The sequence below is a fragment of the Tachypleus tridentatus genome, chromosome 6, assembly GCF_004210375.1.
Source record: "Tachypleus tridentatus isolate NWPU-2018 chromosome 6, ASM421037v1, whole genome shotgun sequence".
NCBI lineage: Eukaryota > Metazoa > Arthropoda > Merostomata > Xiphosura > Limulidae > Tachypleus > Tachypleus tridentatus.
In genome coordinates, this window is record NC_134830.1 from 5,510,673 (window position 1) to 5,525,620 (window position 14,948).

General features: G+C 33.8%; 1 protein-coding gene across 4 annotated transcripts in view; it reads right to left on the minus strand.

Annotated features, from left to right (window-relative positions):
* LOC143251878 (uncharacterized) overlaps positions 1-14,948 on the minus strand; it is an 80,321-nt gene that overhangs the window by 42,563 nt on the left and 22,810 nt on the right. Inside the window, exon 1 of one of the 4 annotated variants that reach the window (XM_076503197.1) lies at positions 53-658. The exons of the other annotated variants lie outside the window; for them this stretch is intronic. Within the exon in view, the coding sequence (XP_076359312.1) occupies positions 53-157 (105 nt within the window). The 5' untranslated portion in view covers positions 158-658. Of the gene's footprint in view, positions 1-52; positions 659-14,948 lie in introns of those variants that run through there. 4 annotated transcript variants of the gene reach the window in all.

A 14,948-nucleotide genomic window follows, 5' to 3' on the forward strand; every position in this document is an offset into this window, starting at 1 on the left:
TCAAGCGGTCGAAGTTAAAGACAAACTATATAAAAGTGTAAAATTAACTTACAATCATTTGAACTACAAACACGCAGGTTTGGTACAACCTGTTTATAATACCACTTCTTTCAGTTACGATTCCAAAATGCATGACCAGGTGGTTAAAGCACTCCATTCGTAATCCGAGGGTTGCGGGTTTGATTCCCCGTAACACCAAACATGTGCTCGCCCCTTCAGCCGTGGGGGCGTTATAATGTGACGGTCAATCCCACTATTTGTTGGTAAAAGAGTAGCCCAAGAGTTGGCGGTGAGTGGTGATGACTAGCTGCCTTTCCTCTAGTCTTACTTTGCTAAATTAGGGACGACTAGCGCAGATAGCCCTCGAGTAGGTTTGCGCGAAATTCAAAACAAACCAAAATGTTGTATTGAAATGACCTTGGATGATGAGAGGTTAAGGGTTATTTCATTTTATAAATCTATAAACAACACCTTGTAAATATGTCATCAATAATGATGGGCAAAAACACAAACTACGTAAACAAATGTATGGGCATGTAAAGATGTGATTCCAGATTGCTGGTTAAACAAAACTCAGTCGGGGCAAACTGGGCCTTTCCCATTTTATTAATGTTACTATAACCTCTAGTTAATTTTTACACGCTATAAGGCTATAGCATTTGATGTACATATCACACGTTTATATGGCTGGACGCTGTAAGACTTGGCATACACCGCATCAGTTTGAGTAATATTGTTGACGGAGTTCTGTCGCCGTCTCTGAGTCACTAGATTGTTAACTGCTTTTATTATTACGAGGAGTTTCTGAATAACCATAAAAGAGTGCATTCTCGGTAAAGCACGTGGAAAAGTACATGAAAAGAAAATAAGCAAAACCCCTTGCTAAGTAACTAAGTAATCTAATCAAACATCGCTAAAGTGCAAGTCTGTTAACCCTAACTAAATAAGCATTTCAAATGTGCGAGCCTGTTAACCCTAACTATATAAGTATTTCAAATGTATGAGTCTATTGACCCTAACTAAAATAAACATGTTTAGTGTGCAAATCTGTTAAACTTAACTGAACTAAATAAGCATTTCTAATGTGCAAGTCTGTAAACCGTAACTAAACTAAACAAACATTTCTAATGTGCCAGTCTGTAAACCGTAACTAAACTAAACAAACATTTATAATGTGCCAGTCTGTAAACCGTAACTAAACTAAACAAACATTTATAATGTGCCAGTCTGTAAACCGTAACTAAACCACACAAGATATCTAGACTGTGAGTCATTTAACTGTTAACAGTAAACGACGAGGTGCTTCATTTTTATTCAAATCTTTTTTATTTTTTGAAAACTCAAAGATGTTAAAATCAATTAGACCTTCACTGATAGATATGTAGTCAAATAAAATTCCTTCCCTTCTATTGAAAACAGCTGCAGCGTTATAAGTTGTGAGCTGGAAACTCAGGTGTTTTTGGTTCCTCAACCTTGATGAATTTATCATCTTTATTTGAATATTTATTAAGAAAGATTTTCTTATAACCTTCCATCCTTTAGTCTATTCATTGAGGCCCTACACTATTAAGTGGTAATGAATTCACAACAAAGTTAATGTATTTTTATAAATACTGTTGGTACTAACCATTATTCCACTGGCGCTACAGTTAATACCTGTAACAACACGCCACTGTATCACTCGTATCTGTAACAATACACCACTGTATTACTCGTATCTGTAACAATACACCACTGTATTACTCGTATCTGTAACAACATACCACTGTTTTACTCACATCTGTAACAACACACCACTGTATCACTCGTATCTGTAACAATACACCACTGTATTACTCACATCTCTAACAACATACCACTGCATTACTCGTAACAAAACATTACTGTTTTACTCGTATTGTAACAACACAACACTGTATTACTCACATCTGTAACAACACACCACTGTATCACTCGTATCTGTAACAATACACCACTGTATTACTCACATCTCTAACAACATACCACTGCATTACTCGTAACAAAACATCACTGTATTACTCGTATTGTAACAACACAACACTGTATTACTCACATCTGTAACAACACACCACTGTATCACTCGTATCTGTAACAATACACCACTGTATTACTCACATCTCTAACAACATACCACTGCATTACTCGTAACAAAACATCACTGTATTACTCACATCTCTAACAACATACCACTGTATTACTCGTAACAAAACAACACTGTATTACTCACATCTGTAACGACCAACCATTGTGTTACTCGTATCTGTAACAACACACCATTGAAGGTTACATAACTTATACGTAAGCGAATTTTACCGATACCTAAGGGTTGAGTACCTGTTACATAATAGGCACAAGGGACGATGAATTCTACAAAGTGGAACCACAGGGCGCGTTGCTATGGGTGATATCACTGTTACTTAGCGAACTAACAAAGGGTGATGTGGATCAATGTGTTATGAACTTTATAGTGGACGTCAGTTTTAAAATTAATAATTTATATAATTTTAATAACATTGTTTTCACAATTATCAAACTTCAAGATAGACTAGATACAACTTAATTTTTATAAATTCAAACAGTCGTTGAGAGAAGAAATCATCACGCGTCCAAACAAATATTGACATTTTAAAAATGGGAGAATCAATTGTCAGTACCATTGAATGTGTGTGCGATTTTTTCTTATAGCAGATCCACATCGGGATATTTGCTGTGTTCACCGAGGAGAGTCGAACCTCTGATTTTAGTGTTGTAACACTGTAGACTTACCGCTGTATCAGCGGGGGATTCAGTGGCATTGAAACACACAGACATACATGATTTTGGTAAAATATGTTATCTCTAGTTTCTAACTGGACTAAAGTTGTGTTAATTTATAATGATTTTAACGTATGTGTTACATATTTGTTGATAAATCAGAGATAGTATTACACTAAAATATTTAACTGTTTTATTTCACAAATGAACTCAGTGATATACATGAATTAATAAATACATTTTGCAACACAAAATTAACAACCATAGCTTTAAAATTATCTTTGATCATAAATCAACTGATCATTCCTTCACATCTATAAATCCAACACATTTATTGTGCATCATTACAACATAATACGGTTTACCTTAAAAATATAAAGTCACAAACTTGACAAACATACTGAAGATACGTCAATGCACAAGTAAACAAGTAAAGGATTTAAATATTACAAACAATTGTAATTATTTTATGACACCAGCAGTATGATTGGTTCACACTGCACGTTCCATGCAAATTACGCATTCAAGATTGCAGTTAAGTTCAGAAAAACTAGTTTACATTTCAAAACAGATATTTTACTCACGTAAATTTTGAAACGTGAAACGCAACGTGTAATGCGTTATATTTTACATCACTTACACTTTGGGGAATTATAACGAAATATAACAATCGTCAGTAACAAATCAATGTTCTGCCATTTTATTTTATAAAATTAACGTTTCACCATAACGAAATATGTTCTAGGCAAATATTAATGTATGTAACAGCATCTCAGTATTAGCAAGTATCGTGTATAATGGAACATCCGTTAAAACTTCGAGATACAAGAACACATTATCTACGAGCTATAGATATCTCAATTTATAAAATACTGTATTGTCTCAGTTAAATTAGGTTTGATACCATTATTTGTTTATTTCACTTCAATATGTAATACTCTATATAGTTTGTACACACAACCTTAATGCATTGTTCTTGTATTTCCTTGAGTTCAGTTGTGACAAACGTAATTAATGTTTTGGTGAACTAATAACATTAAATATTGTAATGTGGTAGTATTTCTAATTTGTCATAAAATGATCAATACATACACTTGAATCATTACGAACTGACACGAATATCATTACAAACTAGAAATAATACATTTTAGTAGAAAGGAACTTCCTTTTGACGTTACTAATAATTCCTCCTGTCAGTTTCATGAAAGAATGAGATGTTTTACTAAAAATCATAGTTTATCGAACTATTATTCTGTCTTGAAGCTGTAAAACTAACATGTATTGTCTGAGGTTTCAGCTAAACACCTCAGTTTGGACATGCAAGCAATAGGTTTGAAAGAGTGAACTATTTATATCAAGAGTTCGTTTTTCCAAATTGTAAGAATATTATTTTTTGACCCTATTTGTAGTCAGCAATAAACAATGTCACAACAATGCTTTATGAAAATATAAATAGAAATATAGGATTTTCTAAGAATAGTACTAGTTAAACATAACTATTTACATAAAACCTTTAAAATATAGCGAAACAAATCAGTTTAGGAAACTAAACATGAAATTGTTGTATATTGTTTGGTTTTAAATAAGCGTCATTTTTAGGGCAAATAGACGTCATACAATAGACGTTATAGAAATTAATCAGTGATAAGTGTTTTAAATGTAAACCGTCAGAAAATGCAAAACGTATGTTAATTAGATATAAAAGAAAAAATTACAATCAGTGCATCATATGTCTACTAAACCGATAGTTAAGTCCTACAGAACATAACTGACTTATACTAATGTAACTGTTTTGATCAATGTTTGTACTAACGAAACTTGAGATGTAATGGAAAGTTTTCAGCAGTACAAGACAAGTTGAAATCTGTACAAAAACTTTATATATATTAAGTTAACTTGTTGTTATATGATTCTGTCATGATTAAGTTTAGTTTTTGTTATGTAATGTTATCGTGAAAAAGTTGACTTGTTATATAATCTTATCGTGATAAAGTTGACTTGTTATGTAATCTTATCGTGATATAGTTGACTTGTTTATATAATCTTATCGTGATAAAGTTGACTTGTTTTTATATAATCTTATCGTGATAAAGTTGATTTGTTTTTTATATAATCTTATTGTGACAAAGTTGACTTGTTTTTTATATAATCTTATCGTGATAAAGTTGATTCGTTTTTTATATAATCTTATCGTGATAAAGTTGACTTGTTTTTATATAATCTTATCGTGATAAAGTTGATTTGTTTTTTATATAATCTTATTGTGACAAAGTTGACTTGTTTTTTATATAATCTTATCGTGATAAAGTTGACGTGTTTTTATGTAACCTTATCGTGATAAAGTTGACTTGTTATATAATCTTATCGTGTTAAAGTTGACTTGTTTTTTATATAATCTTATTGTGATAAAGTTGACTTGTTTTTTATATAATCTTATTGTGATAAAGTTGACTTGTTTTTATGTAATCTTATCGTGATAAAGTTGACTTGTTTTTATGTAATCTTATCGTGATAAAGTTGACTTGTTTTTATGTAATCTTATCGTGATAAAGTTGACTTGTTTTTTATATAATCTTATCGTGATAAAGTTGACTTGTTTTTATGTAATCTTATCGTGATAAAGTTGACTTGTTTTTTATATAATCTTATCGTGATAAAGTTGACTTGTTTTTATGTAATCTTATCGTGATAAAGTTGACTTGTTTTTATGTAATCTTATCGTGATAAAGTTGACTTGTTTTTATGTAATCTTATCGTGATAAAGTTGACTTGTTTTTTATATAATCTTATCGTGATAAAGTTGACTTGTTTTTATGTAATCTTATCGTGATAAAGTTGACTTGTTATATAATCTTATCGTGATAAAGTTGACTTGTTTTTATGTAATCTTATCGTGATAAAGTTGACTTGTTTTTATGTAATCTTATCGTGATAAAGTTGACTTGTTTTTTATATAATCTTATCGTTATAAAGTTGACTTGTTTTTATGTAATCTTATCGTGATAAAGTTGACTTGTTTTTATGTAATCTTATCGTGATAAAGTTGACTTGTTATATAATCTTATCGTGATAAAGTTGACTTGTTTTTATGTAATCTTATCGTGATAAAGTTTACTTGTTTTTATGTAATCTTATCGTGATAAAGTTGACTTGTTTTTTATATAATCTTATCGTTATAAAGTTGACTTGTTTTTATGTAATCTTATCGTGATAAAGTTGACTTGTTTTTATGTAACCTTATCGTGATAAAGTTGACTTGTTTTTTATGTAATCTTATCGTGATAAAGTTGACTTGTTTTTTCTATAATCTTATCGTGATAAAGTTGACTTGTTTTTATGTAATCTTATCGTGATAAAGTTGACTTGTTTTTTATATAATCTTATCGTGATAAAGTTGACTTGTTTTTATGTAATCTTATCGTGATAAAGTTGACTTGTTTTTATGTAATCTTATCGTGATAAAGTTGACTTGTTTTTATGTAATCCCTTCGTGATAAAGTTGACTTGTTATATAATCTTTTCGTGACAAAGTTGACTTGTTATATAATCTTTTCGTGACAAGGTTGACTTGTTATATAATCTTATCGTGATCAAGTTGACTTGTTCCTATATAAGTCTGTCGTGAATTCTTTGTAAAGTTAAACTTTGAGAAAACAATAAATAATTGTAGAAACGTATGGTGTGCTCGTTTCATTTTAATCATCACCTTATTTGCCCACTAGATGGTTGGTAAGGTCAAACATACAGGTTTCACTATCCGTGATTGTGAAGATTACACAATATTAGAGAAATATTTTACATAAGGAAAAGCCACTCTAGGAGAGTTTGAGTGCTGTCTATTTGAAACACATTATAAAGTGATTGTGTTAAATTATACGTGAGGTTTTTATTAAATTTTCGTGTGTCACTATTTAATACTATTACTGTAGGCGTTCTGTTCACAAAGTATGGAGAAATCTCCAATACCTTATAAATATTTATTCGTGCAGTGTTAGTCCATTACAGTGCTTGTTGGTCGTAGCTGCAGTACCTGCATTTGGATTTAAGTAAAACAATCGTTTCAACCTTCATCTACCATTACAGATGATATATACTCTGTGTTGGACGTAGGCTTAACAACGTGCAGTGCAGGGCAAGTGAGAGTTATGATGTTACCTATTAACCCTAACACCTACTGCAATGTTAACCCTAACACCTACTGCAGTGTCCCTCTTGTTGTTACGATATTTAATTATAATTAAAAAAAAAAACGAATGTTAACGAATCGCGTGACTGCAAAACTAACAAAATTTATTATATTACTTACCATCTTTGACCTTTAGGTTCATTTTATTTTAACTTTTATTTCTGTAAGGTAGATCAAACACTCACCTCTGTCTCTTAGCCTGTCGCTATACAAATCATATAATAAGTGAGCTTTACCAGGACTTTTAAAAGTATTTTAAAGTCAAGTTTTTTGTAGACAATAGCTTTTGTACTATGTATAAAGAAAGTATAGGCACTGCCCGAAACTTCATTCTGATTTAGGCACTGTCCGAAACCTCACTCTGATTTAGGCACTGTCCGAAGCCTCACTCTGATTTAGGCACTGTTTGAAACCTCACTCTGATTTAGGCACTGTCCGAAGCCTCATTCTGATTTAGGCACTGTCCGAAACCTCACTCTGATTTAGGCACTGTCCGAAACCTCACTCTGATTTAGGCACTGTTTGAAACCTCACTCTGATTTAGGCACTGTCCGAAACCTCACTCTGATTTAGGCACTGTTTGAAACCTCACTCTGATTTAGGCACTGTCCGAAACCTCACTCTGATTTGATACTTTACAATCCACTTTGTAAACTTTAGTTGAAAGAAAGTTCTAGGATTAGGTAATACAAAAAGTAATGATTTTATGTCAGGTAATAAGATATTAATCGCTTAATCTGGAGTCTGTCTATCGATTGCTCTGTTTCTAAAGGAAGAATATGACCTTCATTCAGGTAAAACCAGTTTATGACAAATTATTATCTCTCCAACCGACACGGTCTTGCCAAAGATAATTCCAAGTGATATGAAAGAAGATTTCCTGAAGCCAAAACTGTTACAAATTCCACAGATTTCCAAGTGGTCATTGTCCTTAAAATATATATAAATACGAGTTGTTTTTATCATTAAAACTATCTGTATTCAAGTTGCTAACCACTCACATGAGATCATTGTCCATTGTCCAAATTCAATATGGGTTGTTTTGACACCTGCATTTAAGTCATTGACCATTTCAATGAAGTAACAGTCCGAAGAATTGTTTTGACCATTAGAATGATCTACACTGAAGTTGTTGACAGCACAGTAAGAAAACATGTTCTTTGTATTTATGCATCGTAATAAATATAGCGGAGCTAGCCTTCATGCAGTTTTGAATGAAACCCAACAAACCAAACGACAATACCAACTGTTTTGAGCCACTTTAAAATGAAGGAGACAGCTTTATCAAAACGTAATATCAAAAATAAAGAGGGGTTTGCCGAAAAGTGCAAACAATGTAACAACGTAGCGTAAAAGTGGACAAGTAAAAAAAGAAAAAATAAGACAGACTCCTCAACAGCCGTAATTGTAAATAGATCTCATTTCGGTCAAAGGATGGCGTTGTAAACTAAAAGTTCAAACTTGAAGAACACATTCTATGAGCTATTATGCCGCGGCTGAAAAATGAAAAATACTTGACTCTGTTTTGTATTCGTGCTTCTCTTTGTTGCAACTGAGATATGAAAAAGAAACACGACTTTCTTGGATTTTATTTTCCATTTAAATTTCACATTACTACAAGGTTCCCCCTTGATAAAACACGTCTCTTTTGTTAATATCTTATTTGTGTATGGCCAACCCCTTTAGTCTTGCTGTTTATCTACAGACAGGTAAAATATTTCATGAAGAGAAGCTACTCATCTTTTATTATTATCTTGAAATTGATTAAAAATAAATTTTCACCCCAAGAAGGATTCAACAACGCTCTCTATTGATATAGGGAAGCCAGAAACACATATACACTGTGTTAATTACCTACAGTATTTAATGATTATATATCTGCCCTAGAATCAGTTTGTGATACGTTTTAACATTATGGCTATGGTGAGAAATCCACAACTAAAACTGTTAAAACAAAACAATAATCAACACATTACTGTCGTCAAAGCGCAATTCAGAACTAATATACACATGTCGACTGGTTTGTTATATGTGGGCTATCTTCGCTAGCTGTCACTAATTTAATAGTGAAAGTCTAGAGAAGGAAAGACGACAGTCAGTCAAATCCCTCCACCTCTAACTCTTAGGCTACCCTTTTACCAACGAATAGTTGGATTGACCCTCATATTATAATGCACCCATGGCTAAAAGAGCGAAGATGTTTGGTGGGACGAAGAATTGAACCAGCGACCCTCAGCTTGAGTTTGTTTTTGAATTTCGCACAAAGCTATTCGAGGGCTATCTGTGTTAGCCGTCCCTAATTTAGCAGTGTAAGACTAGAGGGAAGACAGCTAGTCATCACTACCCACCGCCAACTCTTGGGCTACTCTTTTATCAACGAATAGTGGGATTGACCGTCACATTATAACGCCTCCACGGCTGAAAGGGAGAGCATGTTTGGCGCGACGGGGATGCGAACCCGCGACCCTCAGATTACGAGTTGCACGCCTTAACACGCTTGGCCATGCCGGGCCCCTTCAGCTTGAGAGTTGAACACCATACCACACCCTATTGGAGAAGAGCATTGTTTGGTACTGGCATGTTTGTTTAACTGGTCGAAAACAACAACAAAACGTTCATTTTAACATGTTTATTTCTTCTATCATAAACAGATAGGTATTGTGTCAATATTTCTAATAGTTGCAGCATTATTTCAGGTTTGGCTTAAAGTTAAATCCTTACATACTTTTACTGTCGTGTTAATACAAATTCTAATTTGCCTGACGTCACTGTCCTGCCTCTAGATTACTGAATATTTTTATTATTACAGCATATTTGTTACATATTAAAAACAGCTGAGTCTCACGTTCTAGCTACTAGTTCTTATTGTTAATACATATTTGTTATATATTAAAAACATTTTGTGTCTCATGTTGTAGTAAATAATTTTGTATTACAACTACATATTTGTTACAAATTAAAAACTGTGTCTCACGTTCTAACTGCTATTTTTTATTGTTATTGTACGTTTGTTAGATATTAAAAACAGTTTGTTCTCACGATCTACAGTTACGACAGAAAGTGTTCGTACCCCTGCGTCCCGAGTGGTTTGTTCCTCATAACTTAAAAAGTATCACGATTAGGCTAATAGAATTATAATATATTTTAAACATTATACTAACAGACATCTAAATAAATTTTTATGTAAATTAAACGACAAATAAACTGTTTATAAACAAATAACCAAAAATAGGAGGAGCAGAAAGTGTTCGTACAGTTCAGAACGTGTGAAAACACTGATATTCCTGTAAAAAATTTCTTTAGTTTGGCGAATAAAATACATTATACCATTCCAGAACTAGACACTAGGTTCATAATTATTGGAATTTAGCCAGCAAAAAATTTACTTCCGGCAATTTAGCGCCGTCTCCGTCATTATCTGCTTGGTCATCACGGCGAACAGGATTTAAAAAAACCGAATTATTGTAAAATACAAGTCTCGTGTGTCTCTTTCCGGTATTGCTACACAACTTAATGTGCCGAAAGCTACTGTTCAAAGCATAATTTCCAAGTTTAAGCTTACAGGGTCAACTGCTAACCTTCTTCGTTCCGGACGCCCCACCAAAATTTCAGAGAGAACCAAGAGGAAGGTTCTCAGAGAAGTTAGTAGAACCCTCGTTTAACACGTAATAACATACAGAAACTGATAAGGGAAACTGGGGTTGAAGTAAGCATTTCTACAGTTACGAACATGTTACGTTCTTCTGGGTTCAAAACATGCCGTCCTCGTAGAACTCCATATTATATTTAAAGCCTGTTCACTTAGAAGCACGATTGAGGTATGCAAGAAAGCATGTAGATGAACCCTTTACCTATTGGAAGGGTATTCTTTGGTCAGACGAGACTAAAATCTAGCTTTACGGCCACAATGATGTTCGCAATATTTTCCGTAAGAAGGGGGAACGAAATCTTCCAAAGAACACCATCCCTACAGTTAAACACGGAAGTGGTTCGATCATGCTATGAGGTTCCTTCAGCTCTTCTGGTGTAGGCAGCCTTCACCGTGTCAACGGAATCATGAAAAAAGAAGAGTACGTTGATATATTACGCACTTATATCAAGAATGATGCTCGGAACTTGTGGCTTGGGCGTCGTTAGATCTTCCAGCTCGACAATGACCCTAAGCACACATCGGAATATGTGCAATCCTGGTTGCAGAGGAACCATATAAGCGTTCTGGAGTGGCCATCGCAGTCTCCCGATCTCAACCCAATTGAAAACGTTTGGCATGAGTTGAAGACCAGGGTTCATCAGCGTCATCCGAAAAACTTGCAAGAGTTGGAGGCCTTCTGTAAAGAAGATTGGAAGAAAATACCAGTCGAGTACTAACAAACGATCATGGAGGGCTATGAGAAGAGATTGAGCCAAGTAATTCACCTAAAAGGCTACACAACTGACCATTAAAGTAGACGCACGAACACTTTCTGCCACTCCTATTTTTGGTTATTTGTTTATAAACAGTTTATTTGTCGTTCAATTTATATAAAAAATTATGTAGATGTGTGTTAGTATAATATTTATAATATATTATACTTCTATTAGCCTACTCGTGATACCTTTTAAGTTATGAGGAAAACAATATTCACGACGCAGGGGTACGAACACTTTCTGTCGTAACTGTAGGTACTAATTTTTTATTATTACTACATATTTTTCACATGTTAAGAACAGTTTGTGTCTCACGTTCTAGCTACTGGTTTTTATTATTACTACATATTTGTTACATATTAAAAACAGTTCGTGTCTCACGTTGTGGCTGCAAATTTGTTATTATTACTAGTTCTTTGTTAGGTATTAAAAACAGTATGTGTCTTACTGTCTAGCTATTATTTTTTATTATTCCTAGGCATTTTTTATATGTTAAGAACAGTTTATGACTCACGTTCTAGGTACTAGTTTTTTGTTATTACATATTTGTTATTTATTAAAATCATTTTGTCTCACGTGTTACCTACTACTTTTATTATTACTAGATCTTTGTTACATATTAAAAACAGTTTGTGTCTTATGTTCTAGCTACTAGTTTATTGTTATTATTATATATTTGTTAAGATATTAAAAAGTTTTGTGTGTCTCCGGATTTACAACGCTAAAATCAGGGGTTCGATTCCCCTCGGTGGGCTGAGCAGATAGCCCCATGTGGCTTTGCTATAAGAAAAACACACAAACACAAGCACGCATAAAAAGCTTTTTCTCACGTTCTACGTACTAATATTTAATATTACTATATATTTGTTACAGAATAAAAAACTGTTTGTTTCTCATGTTCCAGATAATAATTTGTTATTATTACTAGATATTTGTTACATATTAAAAATAATTTGTGTCTCATGTTCTAACTACTAATGCTTAGCTATTTTCAACAAAATTTTTACAAGTATCCCTTTTATTGGTCAGCAGCTAAGATTCAATCCTCGGTCTTTAATATAAAGGCACTCGTGTTGTCTTGAGATCACTATATCAGTGGTGTCATCTAGTTTGTAGCTCTATTTACGAAACCATTTTGCCGAAGCTAATGATATGGTGTATTTCTTCAGCTACATTTGTAACCATTATTTTGTTACTGTGAGCAGATTACCAGTTTTAGTCATTTCGATGTCGATTGTACATAAAACTTATCACTTGAATGTTAATTTATAAAATAATACTGTACTGATTAATCGACGTGATAAAACTAGTGAGTCTTGACTAACTTGTAAAACAAATCATTTTTTACTGAAAATGTCTACCGCATGGGTTAGGTCGTTCAGGGCTAACTTTGTTGTTACTTAGTCCGGAGAAATAGGCAAAAACAGAGGATGAAACCAAGAACCTTATTTGTCTAGAATGTTCGATAAGCATAAATATAGAGGGACAAACGTGCTGAATTCTGGAATCAAACAAAGAATTTCTCGAGAACTTGACGTCCTGGAAATAAGATGCTTTAGACTCGAAATGTAATCTTGGTGAGACATTTGGTGCGAATCCATTTCCAGATTGTTTGTTTTGAATATTTTGCAAAAATAACATATTTTAATAAAACATAAAACTTTTATATGTGGCAGAATTTTGGCTTGTTTTGAATTTCGCGAAAAGCTACACGAGAGTTATCTGCGCTAGCCGTCCCTAATTTAGCAGTGTAGGACTAGAGGGAAGGCAACTGTAATCACCAATCACCGCCAACTCTTGGGCTACTCTTTCACCAACGAAGAGCGGGATTGACCGTCGCTTTATAACGCCCCTACGGCTGGAAGGGCGGGCATGTTTAGTGTGACGGGGATTCGAACCCGGGATCCTCAGATTACGAGTCGAGTCCCTTATCCACCCGGCCATGCCTAGCCCTATGTGGCAGGATTTTTATTTCCTCTTTGTCTTTTGCCTGAATGTTGAAATATTATTTTCTAAATGACCTATTATTTAATTGTGTTAAGAAATAAGTAGTTAACAGTAGATCAGCCTTCAATATAAAAACCAAGTCACTAACCACTCTGCTTCCTGAAACATGTTTTAAAAAAATCACATCATATAAGTTTGAAATACTAAATACTAAAACGTGAATAGTGTCAGTAACTTTTATTAACATGTTCTCTAACGTCCTTTCTCTTTATGTTGTTTTCTTTCCTACTAAGTTAACTTCTTACTTACGTAAGTCCTGTTTTACTGTCATTTCATTTCCTGGTCTCGTGTTGCAGTTTGCCCAGTTTTGTGTCATTTACCTTTGTAATGTGTAAAAAACGAGTTGTAATCTCACAAATGATTCTTAAAGCTAGGTATGATTATGCATTTTATTTAATTAAAGGGCGGTAAGTTTACCGTCGTACATCGCTAAAATCCAGGGTTCGATTCCCCGTGGCAAACACAATGCAGAGAGCAAACTACCATAATAAAATGGTCAGTTAGTTAGGAGGGAGGGGCTGAAATTGGCTTTATTAAAACATGTTAAAGTATTTAAAACTTACATCTGTGAAGTTAACCATGAGATTTTGGAAAAGTTAAAGTCCATTACGAAAATTACGTAGACAGGTTTTTAACCTTCCTGTTGACACACTGCAGACAAGGGGTCACTTTGTTTTTTTCTTTGTATATCCAGTGGTAATTGGTCGAACGAAATGCGTATTACTTATGTTAGAAAAAGTGATTCAACCGAACAGCGAAGTCCGTTTTGAAAGGTACCTAAAACGAATCAGTGTTAAGACATTGAAACAGAGACATTGGTCAGGACTAGTAACCGCAAATGATAAAGGGCTCTGTCTACAATCATTACGCTCAGTCATTTTAAATAGTTGGCATCTCTGTATATATATGTATATGTGCATTTTATTTATATATCTTCTTATCACCACAGGAAAAAGATGTTAGGGTTATCTGACTATCTTATCATAATAGGTTTGTTTTGTTTTCAATTTCGTGCAAAGCTACATGAGAGCTATCTGGGCTAGCCGTCCCTCATTTAGCAGTGTAAGACTAGAGGGAAGGCAGCTAGATATCACCACCCACGACCAATTCTTGAGCTACTCTTTTACCAGCGAATAGTGCAATTGACTGACACATATAACTCCCCTCACAGCTGAAAAGGGGAGCATGTTTGGTGGGACGGGGATTCGAACCCGTGACCTCTGATTACGAGGCGAGTGTCTTAACCACCTGGATATGCCGTGCCTATCATAATACGAACAAGATGATAATGTTATCTAACTGTCTTATCACAAAAGAAACATGATTGTAGGGTTATCTGACTAACTTACCATGACAGGAACAGGATGTTAGGGTTATCTGTTTACCTTATGAACAGAGAAGGATGTTAGGGTTATCTGTTTACCTTATGAACACAGAAAGATGTTAGAGTTATCCGCTTACCTTGTGAAACAGATAGATGTTAGGGTTATCCGTTTACCTTGTGAACACAGATAGATGTTAGGGTTATCTGTTTACCATATGAACACAGATAGATGTTAGGGTTATCCGTTTA